The sequence below is a fragment of the Pogoniulus pusillus genome, chromosome 30, assembly GCF_015220805.1.
Source record: "Pogoniulus pusillus isolate bPogPus1 chromosome 30, bPogPus1.pri, whole genome shotgun sequence".
NCBI classification, from domain to species: Eukaryota; Metazoa; Chordata; class Aves; order Piciformes; family Lybiidae; genus Pogoniulus; species Pogoniulus pusillus.
In genome coordinates this window covers 16,814,785-16,830,493 of record NC_087293.1, presented here as the reverse complement: position 1 = coordinate 16,830,493, position 15,709 = coordinate 16,814,785, and the positions used below count along the sequence as shown (strand labels likewise).

Here is a 15,709-nt window from a genome sequence, read left to right as displayed (position 1 = left end):
TTTGGGTTGGAAGGGACCTCCAGAGATCATCTACTCCAGACCCTGCTGCAGTGAGCAGGGACATCCTCCATTAGAACAAGTTGCTCAGAGCCTTGTCCAGCCTGACCTTGAATATCTCCAAGGATGGGGTCTTAGCGACCTCCCTGGGCAACCTGTTGCAGTGTTCCAGCACCTTCCTGGTCTAGAACTTATTCCTAATGTCCAATCTAAATCTGCTATTCTCTTGTTCCAAACCATCGCCCCGGCCCTATCCCTCTGCAGCCTTCTTGTAGCTCCCTTCAGGTAGTGGAAGGCTGTTCTAAATTCTCTCTAGATCCCTCAGCCTGTCCTGTAGGAGAGGTGCCCAAGCCCCCTGATTGTTTTCATGGCCCTTATATAGACCTGCTCCATCAGGTCCATGTGCTTCCTGTGTTGAGGGCTCCAGGGCTAGACGAGGTACTCCAGGTGAGGTCTTACCATGTGGCATGGTCCAATGCATTTAGTCACAAATCAGACTGGACTTGCTAGTGGTCACTTGGAAAAACTTAGACTGGATTTCCAGTGAGCTTCACAACCTATTTTTCCTGCTGGGTACAAGAACCACTCCTTCTCTGCAGCTTGCTTACATAACAAGAAAAACATTTCCAGACCAAACTCTTTCTTCTCTGAAAACATCTGATGTAATTCCCAGAAGTTGGTGTAGCAGGCTGGAAATCAGGTCCTTAGACACCACAGATACTCCTGGGAATGCAGCTTATTTTATAGCAGCCATTTTAGTTCTTCTGCATGCAAGGATATCTCTGTGTGGCAGGTCCTTCTCCCTGCCTAGACTTACTAGGATGTTCTCCACTGACATTTCCATCACATCTCCAGAATGATTGTTGCACAGTACAATTTCGCTATCAATATTTTTTTCTGTTACCATGGCTGGAACCCTTTTCCCTGATGATTTCCTAATTACTTCCTAAGCCTCTTCTCAATGATGTCCTAAGGCTGTGGAATCTCCTCTGGAGGCATTCAAAACCCACCTGGAAGTGTTCCTGTGTGACCTGCCCTAGGTGCTTCTGCTCTGGCAGGGGGTTTGGACTGGATGATCTTTGGAGGTTGCTTCCAGCTCCTAACATGCTGTGATTCTGTGATTTACTGTGCTAAGCTTTGAATCCTTAGCAAATCACCTATTCTCTCTCAGCCTGCTAGGTGGATGTTCCAGATTTGAGTGTTTCCCCAGCCTTATGACTGATGATCATTTAACCCTCTTAATCTTCCCTTGCTTTGCCTTTTTAAATGATCTCATTTAGATTAGAGTAGAAAGGAGGAGGGTTGATAGACCAAAAAACAATCTTCAAACAAGAGGTGAAATTTCCTGTGGAACATTTAGATGCCATCAAGAACTGAAACTGTAAAATAAGGAAATTTGTATCTATATTAAAAAAAAACAAAACAAAAACCCAAGAGTAAGAGACAGAAGAGCTTGCAGCCTGGTTTTAATCTTTGCTTTTCAGTTCCATTGCAGCATTGCTTCCTGTCTTTTCTAAGAGATGCAAATTTCTCCTCTGAGCATTCAGAGCTTGGTGCAGAACAACTGTTCCTTAGGAAGGTTATTTTCAGTGGCTGAGATGTCTCTCTTCCCAAAGTTCAGCTTGTTGAACTCTGCTTTTATTTCCATGATTGACTTCCCCTTGGTCTCGGGGAGATACAGGTAGATGACAAGTGCTGATAAAGCAAGAATTCCCACAAAGATGAGGAAGCAGAAGGCTCCAAGGTTGTCCTGCAGGCAGAAATGGGAGAGACTCTAAGGAAAATAGGAATCTTAGTTTTTATTTCCCTGCTCTTGAGTAAGTCTGTCTCTTAGTAATTAAAAACCAAAGGTGTGCTCAACACACAAACCAGGACTGGTATCAAACCAGGAACTTCCACTGGCCACATTTGATCCAATTGCTGCTCCTGCAACAGGCCCTGGGCTTCTTGAGCAGGTTTGGTATTTGGACAGAGCTCTGCGTTTTGGCTGTTGGTGCAATTTATTGCTGTCATTTTTCTCCCTAGTCAACATTCGGAAGCTAATTGGCCTGGAGAGGTGGATCCAGTTAGAGTCACTTACAACAATCGCAGGAAAAATCATCCCAAGTACAAACAGTCCTGTCCAGTTGATGCAGCCAACAATCATAAAGGCTGATGGTCTGAATGACTGGCTGAAGATTTCAACCATCACAGATACGGTGGCTCCAGCTGAAAAGCAAAACACAAACCAAGTCTAAGTGGTTCACAGAATCATAGAATGGGAGGGCTTGAAAGGACCTCTCGTGACCATCTATCCCAGCCCCACCTGCTAAAGCAGGTTCACCCAGAGCAGAGTGCTCAGGACCACATCCAGGCAAGTTTCCTTAGCTCCTGAGTTCACCTTGCTTCTGCTAAAGATCCTCACAAGGGCAGTGTCAGAAAATGGCAGAGGTTCAGTCAGTGGCCTGCTGTCAGGCGGTCTCTGCTAGGAGCCTGAAAGACCTGGATTCCAGAAAGGGACTACAGCTGTTCATTGAGGCCTTGAGACATTCATTTAGGTTTCTCTCATACCTACTGAAATCCTCTTTCTGGTGCCAGTTCTGTATTGCAGCAGTGGCCATTATTAGTGTAGGAATTTGTAGAGCCAGCTCACCTTTTGGCTTCTGTGGCCAGTTCCTGTGTTGGTAGGCTTAAAGTTTAACTCTCAAAATCAGTGAAGATGATGACTGTAATATACCTGGCAGTGCCTAGAATCCTTGTTTTGAGCTGCGTGCTTTAAAATGATGCAGAAACTTCTGTGTCAAACCCTCCCCCCTGGAGAAGATAGTTTGAAATTATTTAGATCCTGTGATCAGCAATACAATTTGAGGTGCCTCTGTTTTTTTCTGTCTCCCACTTGTACACATCTGCTTTTCCCTCTCTAATTCCCAGAACGCTTTATTGTGGGACTAGGCTGTTCTTCCTCTGCCAGTTGCATCACTGACTAATATGATAGAAAATCTCCTTCCAGTATTGCCATCGATGTACTTACATGGTCCAATTCCATAGAAGACAACAAATAGGAAGATCAGGATAACACTGAAGTAATGCATCCAGAAAAACTGATGCTAGGAGTGAGAAAGCAGTGACAGCAAAGCCTTAGGTACATGACGGAATAGCAGCCAAGCATTTGTACACATGCTGTAAGGCAAGAGCAGAAAGGTGGGCTGGTGCTGGGTGAGCAGCCAGAAGGCTGGTGCCTTTTTACCTGCAGGGACAGGGTCATGGTGAGGAGTGCCAGCACAGAACACATCAGTGTGTATCCTCCCAGCAGCAGAACCTTCCTCCCGAAGCGGTCGATAAGGGTGCTCTGGAATAAAAGCACAGGCTGTGAGCCCATGAACCCCGCTTCTCCAGTTAAATAATCCCTCCCCTCTCCATGTGTTCTCTGCAGACTTATCTGAACAATAGCTAGAAAGGAATATAAATCAAGAGCTTCTTAATTCTTAATTAATCTGATTAGCTTCTTCAAAGCTACTTCATTATTACAAGAAGGACCTGAACCCAATGAAAGGGGTCCACAGGAAGGCCACAAAGATGATCAGGGGACTGGAGCACCTCAGCTATGAGGACAGGCTGGGATTGTTCAGCCTGGAGAAGAGAAGTCTCTGGGAAGAGCTAAGAGCAGTCTGCCAGTACCTGAAAGAGGCTACAGACATCTGCAGAGGGACTGTTTGCAAAGGCCTGCAGTGATAGGACGAGGGCAGTGGTTTCAAATTAAAGAGGATAATTAGATTGGATGTTCTTTAGCATGAGGCTGGTGGAATGCTGGCACAGGGTGCCCCGGGAGGTAGCTGAGGCCCCATCCCTGGAGATATTCAAAGTCAAGGTGGACAAGGCTCCGAGCAACCTGCTCTAGTGGAGGATGTCCCTGCTGAGTGCAGGGGGGCTGGACTAGATGACCTTTGGAGGTCCCTTCCAACCCAAACCTTTCTATGATTCTGTTAACGGAGCTGTGCTTGGTAGTCAGCTCTAGGCTGTTGGCAGACAGTTCCTTTCCTCATGTGCTGGTATCTATCAAATCGTGCACACAGGCACACATTCCTCACCCACTACATCAGGAAGTTATTTTACAGAGCAAAAATGGTCTAAAGACACAGAGTCAGGCAAATAATTTGGGAGAAGAGCTGGCTTTCATCTTGCATGTGCTTTTCAGAGGCAGGACATTGTGTCCTAGGTTGCGCACATCTTCCCCCATCCCAGTGATAAGTGAGGAAAAGTACAGTTGCTGAATATTTAAAATCTTGCTTCCCAACTAAGCCAGAGAAGACTTACACACAGGATGGAGGATAACCATTCACACAACCCAATTCCCAGGGACACGTATGGGATCAGGTATTCCTCAAACTTGGCTGTGTGGAATACTTCAAAGGAATAGAAGTATATCTGGAAAAGGCAGAGAGGAGATGCACCTGTGACAAGAGGCCTGCACTTGTGACAGTTCTAAGCTGGTGCACTAACATGAACTGAGAGGGGTTAGTAGCACTGCCTAGAGCTGTCTCTTGTTCTGGGGACAAAGAGGGCACTCAACTGCGTTGATCCCACAGAGCTGCAAGGTGGTCATGAGAGTCAGCAGAATGTAAAGCTGCCAGCGCAAGGATCGCTCTTTCAGCACTTCCAGCACACGCAAGGCTTTAGTGCCCGTCAGTGCAGCAGCCTTCTCCTTCATAATGTCATCAATTTCTGCTTGATGATCTCCTTCCCCCCAGAGCTTCCTGATGGCTGTTGGGGAGAAAGAGGGGACTGGGTTATTCTACTAGTGTAGCTCCATCACAAGTGGTCACGTTAAAACCTTCAGTCTGCCTGTCCATTGCTGTGGGTGGTGGTGTTGGTGCTATTTGCTGCTGCCCTCTGCGTGGGTCTGGGGCAGCAGGCAGCTGGAAGAATTTTCTCTCTCTGGTTGTCAGGTTAGCATAACTTTCTAATGTTAAGTTAACTTTATTATAAACCAAGTAAACATTTTAGGATGTTTTATATCTTAAATAATGAACTGCCTATACCATGTCCTATAAAGTAGTTCTCACCGGAGCAGGAACTGTTAGATGTGCTACTATTTATGCATCTTTCTTGTCTTAACTGATTAAATCAGTGAGAGTGAGGCCCCAGGTTCATGCAGACGTAACAAGTTCTTTACCATGAGAGTTGTGGAACATGGGAACAGGTTGCCCAGGGAGGTGGTTGTAGTCCCATCCCTGGAGATGTCATAGAATGGTTTAGGTTGGAAGGGAGCTCAGAGCTCAGCCAGTTCCAACCCCCTGCCATAGCCAGGGACACCTCCCACTAGAACAGGTTGCTCAAGGCCTCATCCAACCTGGCTTTGAACAGCTCCAGGGAGAGAGCATTCACAGCCTCCCTGGGCAACCTGTTCCAGTGTCTCACCATCCTCACTCTAAAGAGGCATTTCCTAACATCTAGATTGAATCTCCCCTCTGCTGCTTTAAACCCATTCCTGCTCGTCCTGGCATTACAAGGCTAATGGGTGAATGGTATTCGAGGTGAGGCGTGACAGAGCTCTGAGCAGTCTGATGTAGTTGAGGATGTTCCTGCTGACTGCAGAGGGAGTTGGATTAGATTACCTTTGGAGGTTCCTTCCAACCCAGGCTATTCTGTGATTCCATGATTCTAAGATTCTGTGGCTGTAGGTACCTCAGCTGGTTCTCCAGAGCTGCCTCTGCTGCTCCTCCAGGGCACTGCACTGTGCTGCGCAGCTCTGTTCTGCTGTCTCTCTAACACACCAAGTGAAGTGAAGTAAGTGAGGAAAGCAGACACTCTACCTTTCCTGCAGGCTTCCTCATTACCCTTCTGTATCAGGAGGTAGGATGGTGAATCAGGGAAAAATGGGAGGGTAACCAGTTGAACCACTGCTGAAAGTCCACTAGATGCTAACAACCATGGCCACAAAGCTTCGCTTCCTAAAATCTCCCTGAAAAGTGTATGTGAAACAAAATCATGCTGAAATAATGGAATGAATCTCCAGGAAGTCTCTTCTGAGTGATGAAGATTGCTCACATTCCACCCAAGGGTGCAGTGGAGCCCAAACCTGAATCAATCATTTGGCAAATTTCACGATTTTGGCTGTTTTTTTTCCTGACAATTCAGAAGGACTTATTTTGAAAAGCTTTCTAAAGATCATTTGGGTCCAGGATGTTGTCTGGAGAGCAGGGGAGACTCATCTGACCACTGCTTTGACCACAGAATCAAAACCCCGTGCTAAGACATTCCACATGAGTAGAGTACATTTTTAAGGGGAAGCCCCCTGGCAGCAAGGGTGTGGGCATAAGAAGAAATCAGATTCTCATCAGTACTTTTCTGTCTACTGTCTTTAAAACTACTTGTTTGCCTCAAATATCATCCAAACTTTTCTTCTGGCATAAGCTAAGGTCTGCTTTGAGGAAAGTGAGAGGGTTTCTCAGCCAGTGCCAAGGTGAGAGGGCAAGACTGCAGGAAGATTTCTCCTACTCTCAGTGTAAGCTGGTAGAAAGAGTGAAGTGTTTACCGCAGGCCAACAACCTGTCCTGTGAGCTTCCCCAGGGTCAGAAAAACAGCAACGGTGGAGTTGGTGAATCCACGCAGCCTCTTGGGTGAAATCTCTCCTACATACTGAGGATGTATGTTGAGAGAAAAACCTTGAACACAGGAGAGGGTAAATGACTGTTAAAATATTGAGAAAAGCTTCACTTGCTGCCTCACCCTCTTAAGAGAGATGTGGAGATGCTGGAGCGGGTCCAGAGGAGGGTGACATAGCTGGGGAAGGGCCTAGACAATAAATCTTATGAGGAGCAACTGAGGGAGCTGGGGATGGTTAGTGTGAGGATGAATCATAGAATCAACCAGGTTGGAAGAGACCTTCAAGCTCAGCCAGTCCAGGCTAGCACCCAGCCCTGGCCAATCAACCAGACCATGGCACCAAGTGCCTCATCCAGTCGGTTCTTGAATGCCTCTAGGGACAGAAACTCCACCACCTCCCTGGGCAGCCCATTCCAATGCCAATCACTCTCTCTGCCAACAACTTCCTCCTGACACCCAGACTAGAACTCCCCTGGCACAACTTGAGGCTGTGTCCCCTTTTTCTGTTGCTGGTTGCCTGGCAGAAGAGACAGAGCCCAACCCCACCTGGCTACAGCCTCCCTGCAGGCAGCTGCAGACAGCAATGAACTCTGCCCTGAGCCTCCTCTGCTGCAGGCTGCACACCCCCAGCTCCCTCAGCCTCTCCTCCCAGGGCTGTGCTCCAGGCCCCTCCCCAGCCTTGCTGCCCTTCTCTGGGCACCTTCCATCACCTCAACATCTCTCTTGAATTGAGGAGCCCAGAACTGGACACAGCACTCAAGGTGTGGCCTGAGCAGTGCTGAGCACAGGGGCAGAATAACCTCCCTTGTCCTACTGGCCACACTGCTCCTGAGCCAGCCCAGGATGCCAATGTCTCTCTCACCCAGCTGGGCACACTTCTGGCTCGTGTTCAGCTACTATCTACCAGCACCCCCAGGTCCCTTTCTGCCTGGGAGACCTCATTGCTGTCTACAGCTGCCTGAAGGGACATTGTGGAGAGGCTGCTGCTGGGCTCTTCTCACAGGTAATTGGAGACAGAACAAGGGATGATGGCCTCAAGGTTTAGATTGGACATTCTGAAAAAGGTTTTCCTGGAGAGAGTGGTCAGGGACTGGAATGAGCTCTCCAGGGAGGTGGTGGAGTCACTCACCCTAAGTGCATTTCAGGGTGGTTTGGATGTGGTGCTTGGGGCTATGGTTTAAGGTGAATCTTGTAGAGTAGGGTTCTAGGTTGGACTTGGTGCTCCTGAGGGGCTCTGCAACCTGGACGTGTCTGTGATTCTGCCATTCTGTCATTCTTACATTGCTTGCATTTGCTCTTCTGTTTCTTGCAAAGGGGATGACACCTTTCACTTTCTGAGGTGCCCAGCATGTGATTTGCATTAACACTCATTGTCCTGGGCTAGGGTGGATGCCTCCCCAGGTAGAATAAACTCACTACAACATGGATTTTTGGAAAGTCAGGGAAAAATGAAATGGTATTTCTTACAGCTTAAATATAACAGTATAAGGAGAATAAACTACTAGAGAAATACACTAACCTTAACAAGATGGGAAAGGGGTCAAGCAGCAGCAAAGCAGCAAAAGCAGCAGCAGTCAAAACAGCGGTGGGGGAAGATAGCAGCAGGTGCAGCCAAAACAGCAGCAGCAGCCAGGGAAAGGTCCAAGCTGTGCTTCCAGACCATAAAGTTGCTCCAATGCAATGATATTAACTTATCCATTGTTGCCATTCTATGGCCTATCCCTAGATTGTTCACCTCTCCACTCAGAGCTTCTACTTCTAAGTTTCTCTGTCCCGGATGTTTTTATGTCTGAGCTAGAAGTCAGCTGAAATGGCCACAGCCGTTCTCCAAGGCTGGCAGTGCCCGTGGAGGCAGCCCTGGCACAGCAAGGATGTGACATGAGCACCTACCTGCTCCAATGCCGTACAGGAAGCGTCCCACCAAAATCATCTCGAAGGATTTGGCTGTCTTGCTGAAGGCCATGAGCAGTGCAGCTACCAGCATGATCAGGTTGGTGCCCATCTGGCACTTTTTTCTGAAACAAACAAACAAACAAACACACAAAACAAGGTTTGAAAACCAAACCAATCCCTTGAGAATTTAGTGTAAAATGAGAAGCTCTTGGCAATCTCTTTGCACTCTTCTGCCTGACCTGGCTGTGACAGGAAGCATGCTGCAGCCATGCCTGCTTTTTTGAGGAATGGCTGAAATAATTTTGCCTTTGGATAACCAAAGTGATTCCTTAGCATTTCAGGAGCCTTTAGGTTTTACCTGTTCCCCCAGTTTAGGAAGGACACTGAGATGCTTGAGCGTGTCCAGAGAAGGGCGACGAGGCTGGTGAGAGGCCTTGAGCACAGCCCTACGAGGTGAGGCTGAGGGAGCTGGGGTTGTTTAGCCTGGAGAAGAGGAGGCTCAGGGGTGACCTTATTGCTGTCTACAACTACCTGAGGGGTGGTTGTGGCCAGGAGGAGGTTGCTCTCTTCTCTCAGGTGGCCAGCTCCAGAACAAGAGGACACAGCCTCAGGCTGCGCCAGGGGAAATTTCGGCTCGAGGTGAGGAGAAAGTTCTTCACTGAGAGAGTCATTGGACACTGGAATGGGCTGCCCGGGGAGGTGGTGGAGTCGTCATCCCTGGGGCAGTTCAAGGCAAGGTTGGATGTGGCACTTGGTGCCATGGTCTAGCCTTGGGCACTGTGGTAAAGGGTTGGACTTGATGATCTGTGAGGTCTCTTCCAACCTTGGTGATACTGTGATACTGTGATACTTTTTAACTTAGCATTTAAATCATCGGAACACTCTGTCAGAATTTGCAGTGCTGAAGGAGCTCAACTGGCCCAGCTTGTCAACAAGGTTGTTAAATTGCTAGAATGCCTCATTAATTTCACAGGTTGCATTGGGCTGGAAGGGACCCTCAAAGGGCATCTTGTCCAACCCCCCTGCAGGCAGCAGGGACACCTCCCTAGGTCAGGCTGCACAGGCCCATATCAAGTCCGAAAATGTCAGATTCTTCCCCGGACTTAATGAGCCTGTGGCTCCCACTCTAGAAGGGCTCATATCAGAGACACTCTTGGCTGAGTGGCTGTGAGCTGACATGGAAGGAGGAGTTCTTAAAGACACTTGGTGTGAATTGTGAGCTGGTGTGTTGCCAGCCCTGACATCTTTTGCAGTCAGTTGTTTTACCGTGATGCTTCCTAGACAAGCGTCCTCTCATGTGCACGAGGGCTTCACAGAAGGCTGTGATTCAGCAGTTAGGTTATCATTAATTGAACAACCCGTGGGAGAAGTGCCTGAGCTTGTTTCCACTCTTGGGAGACCCTCTGAGCCTCTGAGTGTGGGATGAGGCAGTGTCCCACAAGAAATTTCTTGGGGGCACTTACCTGAGAGGAAAGGACACAATTGCAGGCAGGCTAAGATGGTTTGTTGAGATCCCATATGAGGGATCAGTGGGTTGTGGAGCAGATCTTTTAGTGGGTCACACCAAGTAGATATGTTTGCCAATTCCTCTGTAAATGAAATCAGTGGTGTTACACACAAGACACTGAGAACAGACCAGACTGGTGAGGAATCCTTTCTCCAGCCAGTGGGAAAGATAGTTTGGAAGTGACTTTCAGTAAAGTGTCTTGTCAAGGACAGAGATGTCTCTTGCAGAATCGGGTTTGGTGCTGGGGTTTGGCAGTTACAAGCAATTTGTTATTTTTGTTATTCTCTTCACACTTCTGTTAGATTAGAGCTGAGTGTTTGATATGAAGTCATTGCCCCAGAGGCAACAGGGTATTTAAATGGAAATCTGGCTCTTCTTTGGCTCCTAAGGGTGTCTTCCATGGAGTGGTTCCCAGGTGGTTTAGGGTAGCTGTGTATAAAGCATTACAGTACAAGACACACAGGTACTTTTTGGTGGGGTGTAAAGCTTGTGAGATCTTTACAAGAGTCACAGCAGCTCTTGAAGAGAACGTGGGACAGGGACTCCCCAGACACTGCCAGAGGCACAGATCCCATGATGTGATGGTGAATGCTGGCTCTGCAGAGTGTATCTGTATGTTCAGTGGGCAGGGCAGATACCATACAGTACTGATTGCTACTTGGAGGTGGTGGATGTGCTAGCAGACCAAATCAGCTGCCTTCAGTTAGACTTGCAATGTGCCTGTGCTTTTGGACTGGTACAAGAAACACTTACTTCCTGTATTTTGTAGTCAGGTAGCCACAGCAGAGGCTCCCCAGGAGTCCTCCTATCCCATAAACAGACACAATGAAGGACCACAACAGCATGATTGTCTCGGGGTGGAGGGGAGAGCCGTGTCTCTCTATCCAGGTTTCATTAATAAACTTTCTGATGTGCTGAAAAAAGTAAAATGAGATTTGCCTGGATAAAAAGATCCCTTCACATTATTTAGCTGCTGTACTTCAGATCTAGCCTGTGGCTCTAATATTACACTTCTTCTGAGACTAACCTTCTTATCTTCTAACTTTCAAGTTAGCAAAGATCACATTGCAAAATCTTCACGTTTCTATCAGCCAGTAGGCTTCTGAGAGGTAGACTGCAAGCACATTTTCTGCCCTGAGAGGCACACTGCAAGCACATTTTCTGCCTTCCTTTGGAGGTGGCAACTTTTAAAACAGAGGATGCCATCCTGTTCTATAAAGGAGAAACAGTTCTCTCCCTATGGGATGTTACTGATAGCCAAAGAAAAGGCAGAGATGTATTAGCTGAAAGCTTGATGAATTTGAGGCTTATGGGGAACTCAGGCTCACCATTTTGTGTTTCCAAGCTGAAAGAGAGGGCTGCTTACCACAGAAGGGTAGTTGATGACAGAAATGTGGAATCCATATGGGAAACTGCCGCCAATTCCTAGCACTAAGATCATTTGAAATAGTCCTCTGAACTGAACCTGCAAAACAGAAATGAAATGCTCTATCAGCTGCTCATTTGTGCAGGGACAGAGACATAGCAGCCAGGCTTGTCCTTCCCTTTTGTCCACTTGAATGCCTCTTGAACTTAAGCATTTTTCCTGATTCCCTCTGACCTGCTGCTGCAATGCAGTCATCAGCTGCCGTGCCCCAGGAAGGCTAGGTGCTAGTGCAAGGGTGATAGCTCACCACTTTGCTTGGAAGGGAAAAGGGTTTAGAGCTGTTCCCACTGGCACAGCTCTCACTGGGTGCTTGCAGGGTTGACAGGTTGGCACAAATCCAGGTCGGGTACATAGTGGGCTGAGAGTAGCTCTGAAGAAAAGACTTGGGATGGTGTTTGATGAGAAGCTCCCCATGAGCCAGCAGTGCCCTCGCAGCCCAGAAGGCAAATTGTGTGCTGGGCCAGCAGGGCAAGAGAAGGGATTTTGCCCCTTTGCTCTGGTGAGACTCCACCTCAAATACTACATCTAGTCCTGGTGTCTGCATCCTAGGAAGGATCCATAACTGTTTGAGCCAGTCATGATTTTGATGGTTCCAAGCCCCACTTCTCTCAGTGATGTTTAAATGCAGGAGAGAAAGGTTGTCTCTGTACCAAGAGAGCTTGCAATTTGTAAGGAATCTGGCTCTTTAGTATTATGCTAGTTTTGTCTTCTGTAAGTCAGGGCCCTGACAAAAAGGGAAGGAGCAGCTACTCACCAGGTCGGAGAAGAAAGTGGCCATCTCCTGGGACAGAGCTGGTTTCTGTTGCTGACTGGCCAGTACCTACCAGGAGAACCAAGTGCTGGCATTATGCAACAGCAGTGGCAGTGAACTAGTCCCTTGCTGTTGGAGTTAAATTTTACTTGAAGGGGGTTTGAGTTAATTGCACATATTTCAACTGTTGAACAAAGTTTAGAACTGTTGGATTAAATATTTCAACCAATGCTTGTGTCAAGCCTAAGTAAACAAGAGATGGTTTTGCTTGCAGGGAGCCTTTCTGAGCTCTGTCTTGTGCTGGGGGTTAAGGAAGAGATGCATCAGTTTTAAACAGGATTCCAATAATCACAATTTGCTTCATTTTCTTTATAGACTGAGAAACAAAGACAAAGTTGTCTGCAGGGAATCTTAGATGGGGCTTGGACAGTGAACTATAGGACTTTGATATATGATAGGAAGGAGCAATTCTCTGTCTGTGCGATGGCAACTAGACCACGTTGTAACTTAATGATTAGTTAAAGGAACTGGAATGCTCCATCATTTCAGAGTGGGGAGCAAACTGAATTCTACAGTGCCACACCAGGCCTGACCAGCTAAGTATTTAGTTGTAGCTGATTTTCCTTTTCTAACGGAGAAAGGTTCAACCACAGGCAGTTTTGTCTGGCATCTCCATCAGTCAGTGTATTTACTTCTCTGTCTGTGATGAACAAAAGATTGCTTTGAATCTGTATTGGAACCTCCATAGCTGGATTGGTGTCTCTTCCTTCAGACAGAAGTCTCAGGCTTCAACTTCATCTATTTCACAATTAAGAGGGGTTAGTATGTATTAAGTTGATAAATGGCTTAGTTATTTGCCATTTGCACTTCCGCCAAAGAAGAGGAGGATGAAGAAATCATAAAGGGTTTTTTAGATGCATGATGTCTTTTGCATTTACTATACTGCTTCTGTGCATTCAGTAGCTCCATGGTGCTGAGGCCCCTGTGTTAGAAGTGCAGTTTCATAGCCCACGAGCAGTTAGCAGGTGTCTCTCCGGTACCCTTCAGCCATGGTTGAGGTTGAAGCAGTAAATCTCACAACATCAGGTCATTTAGTCTTCCACTTTGGGATTTCAGTCACCTGTGACACAGATATGCAAAGCTGTGCTAGGCCTTCCCTCACACAGCCCAGAACCAGGTCTGTGTTTTTGGTGTCTGGCTGACAGAAGTTCACTGCTGCAGTTATTAAGTGCTTATATCTGCCTCAGTTAGAGTCAGTATTTGACATACATCTCACCTGCCAGCTGATGTCTCTGGAAGCAAATACACATGTAGCATTTCCAAACCCTGAGAGTGACTGCCCTCTTTGTCTCCTCCCATGTATATTTGAACCATACCTTTTGCTGTTTCATCCTTTGACCATGCTCTTGCCAGAACACAGCTCCCGCTCCACTGAGCACAGGCGAAGGTTGACCTGTGCTCCAACTAACTGTTCCGCTTCGTTGTCACATTAATGTTCCATAGGGCATCTGCTGCCTTCCTGCTGAGGATCTTATGGGAAAGGCTCTCCTAATAACATCTAATGAATAACTGAGATGGGAGAAGTGGCTCACCAGAGAGTCACTCTAGCAATGCCTCTTTAGGCCACCTGCTTGCGTTTCCAAGACCTCAGGTGTTGTCCTAAAGGAATAAAGGATGTTTCCAGAATGATGAGTTAGGAAAGAATCATCTGGGTTTGCAAACAGTTGAGCTTTCCCTTTCATATGGCAGTTGTCCCCTCAATACTAGAGGCAGGAAGAGTCAAAAATCCTACTCATGGAAGGGTATGGAAGGGAGAGGTCACGCCTGGAGTATTATGTCTAGTTCTGGGCTCCCCAGTTCAACAGGGACAGGGCACTCCTGGAAAGAGTCCAACAGAGGGCCACAGAGGTGTTGAGGGGACTGAAGCATCTTTCTTACGAGGAGATACTGAGAGACCTGGGGCTCTTTAGCCTGGAGAAGAGCAGACTGAGGTCTTACTGGGGAAGAGCAGACTGAGGTCTTAGCAATGCATATAAATATCTAAGGGGTGGAGGTCATGAGAATGGGACTGGGCTCTTCTCAGTGGTGGCCAGTGCTAGGACGAGGGGCAGCCGGTATGAACCAGAACACAGGAGCTTTCACTTGAACTTAAGGAGAAACTTCTTTCCTGTGAAGGTGCCAGAGTCCTGGAACAGGCTGCACAGAGGGCTTGTGGAGTCTCCTTCTCCGGAGACTTTCAAAACCTGCCTGGACACTTTCCTGTGCAGACGGATGTGGGTGAACCTGTACTACTAGGGGGATCAGGACAGATGATCTCCAGAGGTCCTTTCCACCCCTACCATTCTCTGATTCTGTATGCACACCAGTAACTTTTTGCTAGTCAGCTCTCCCTGTGGGAAATCCTGATATGGGAAAGAAAGATTTTTGGAGGCTAGAAGTTTTGTTACAAGGCAATCTGCCATTTTTATTATGCTTAAGCTGCAGTTAGGATGAACAATTGAATCCATATTTTGAATAACCTCATTTGAGTTGCAGTAAATATGCCAGTCAAAGCAATATCAGAGATGACCCCACTTATTTTACTGTGCAAGTCTAGGGATTGCATTTTCATTTGTGTAGTGTGCTCCACTGTGAGCCTTAGCTTTGTTCATGTCCCTCCTAATAGCACTGCATTGCTACTAGGACTGTCTGAGCCTCGTATTAGTAGAGGGAAATATGCAGAATATTAGACACTTTCTAAAGAAAAAAGAAGTTCCACAACAACATATCAAATCCCAAGTTTCTGGTGAAATCAGACCTTTTACAAGATCACTCCATCCTATAAGGCTCACAAATTCTGGTTACCTTTAACTAGATGTAGCAGGAAGAAGAATTAGGAGCTCTGATTGTCTTGAAAATCGTTCACCGTTTGAAAGCCTGCAGTAAGTGAGCTCTGTCATAGATCCATTCCTACAACAGAGGTCCTTGGGAATGGTACCTCACACTGAACCTGCATCTGATATGTTTTAATCTGTTCTTCGTTTTCTTATCTTTGTGCACACTCCATGTGTGCAAAAACTGGCAAAACTGTGAGAGACTGTAAATGAAATCATAAACTGTCGTTAGAAATGCTTCCCTGAGCTCCTTAGAAGTTCCTTACATCAGGATGATGATTCCCACTTTTACTGTAAATCTCATCCAGCTGTGGGCCCGACAAAATATTCAAGACACAGAATAGTTAACAGTCATCTCTGCACCTCTCCATCAGCATCTACACCTGCAGCGAGTGCTAACTTAAGAGTCTGCACTGACTGCACATCCCTGAAATAAAAGTGTATGTGACCACTTCTTAGTCTCCATAGAAAAATCCACCCTAGGCAGAAGCCCTGCGTGTGTCCAAGAGCTGGAATGTGCCTGAGCTCTGCTCACAGTCTGCTCTGCACACTGCAAGCTGCTGTGCAGGTGCTTCTAGAAGAAAGTGCAAAGCAAGAGGCATTCTGCTGCAGCCAGGAGTTCCACTCTGCTGTGCTCTTTCAGGATAGGTTGGGTCCAAGTAGCTGAAAGTCACAGA

General features: G+C 47.0%; 2 protein-coding genes across 2 annotated transcripts in view; one reads left to right on the top strand and one right to left on the bottom strand.

Moving 5' to 3' along the window:
* Nucleotides 1-243: 243 nt before the first annotated feature.
* The window catches only part of CHCHD10 (coiled-coil-helix-coiled-coil-helix domain containing 10), a 123,308-nt gene continuing 107,842 nt past the window's right edge, over nt 244-15,709 (top strand). The window contains exon 1 of the mRNA XM_064168298.1: nt 244-247. The gene's annotated coding sequence lies outside the window, so the exon portion shown is untranslated. The remainder of the gene's footprint in view (nt 248-15,709) is intronic.
* Nucleotides 1,480-12,186, bottom strand: LOC135188665 (solute carrier family 2, facilitated glucose transporter member 11-like). The gene is made up of 12 exons (XM_064168233.1): nt 12,163-12,186; nt 11,349-11,447; nt 10,736-10,896; nt 8,473-8,597; nt 6,512-6,641; nt 5,790-5,938; nt 4,547-4,737; nt 4,291-4,401; nt 3,224-3,325; nt 3,008-3,083; nt 2,078-2,205; nt 1,480-1,747 (listed from the first exon to the last, which is right to left on the bottom strand). Exons 1-12 carry the CDS (start codon nt 12,184-12,186, stop codon nt 1,541-1,543), a joined length of 1,503 nt encoding a protein of 500 aa, XP_064024303.1. The 3' UTR covers nt 1,480-1,540.

Bases quoted from the DNA above. Each gene is read 5' to 3' on its own strand.
- LOC135188665 (XM_064168233.1), bottom strand. From the start codon at position 12,186: ATGGCCACTTTCTTCTCCGACCTG. The intron at 11,448-12,162 runs GTGAGTAGCTGC...TCTGTTTTGCAG, and splicing joins CCACTTTCTTCTCCGACCTG to GTTCAGTTCAGAGGACTATT. The intron at 4,738-5,789 runs GTAGAGTGTCTG...TCTCCCCAACAG, and splicing joins TGAGGAAGCCTGCAGGAAAG to CCATCAGGAAGCTCTGGGGG.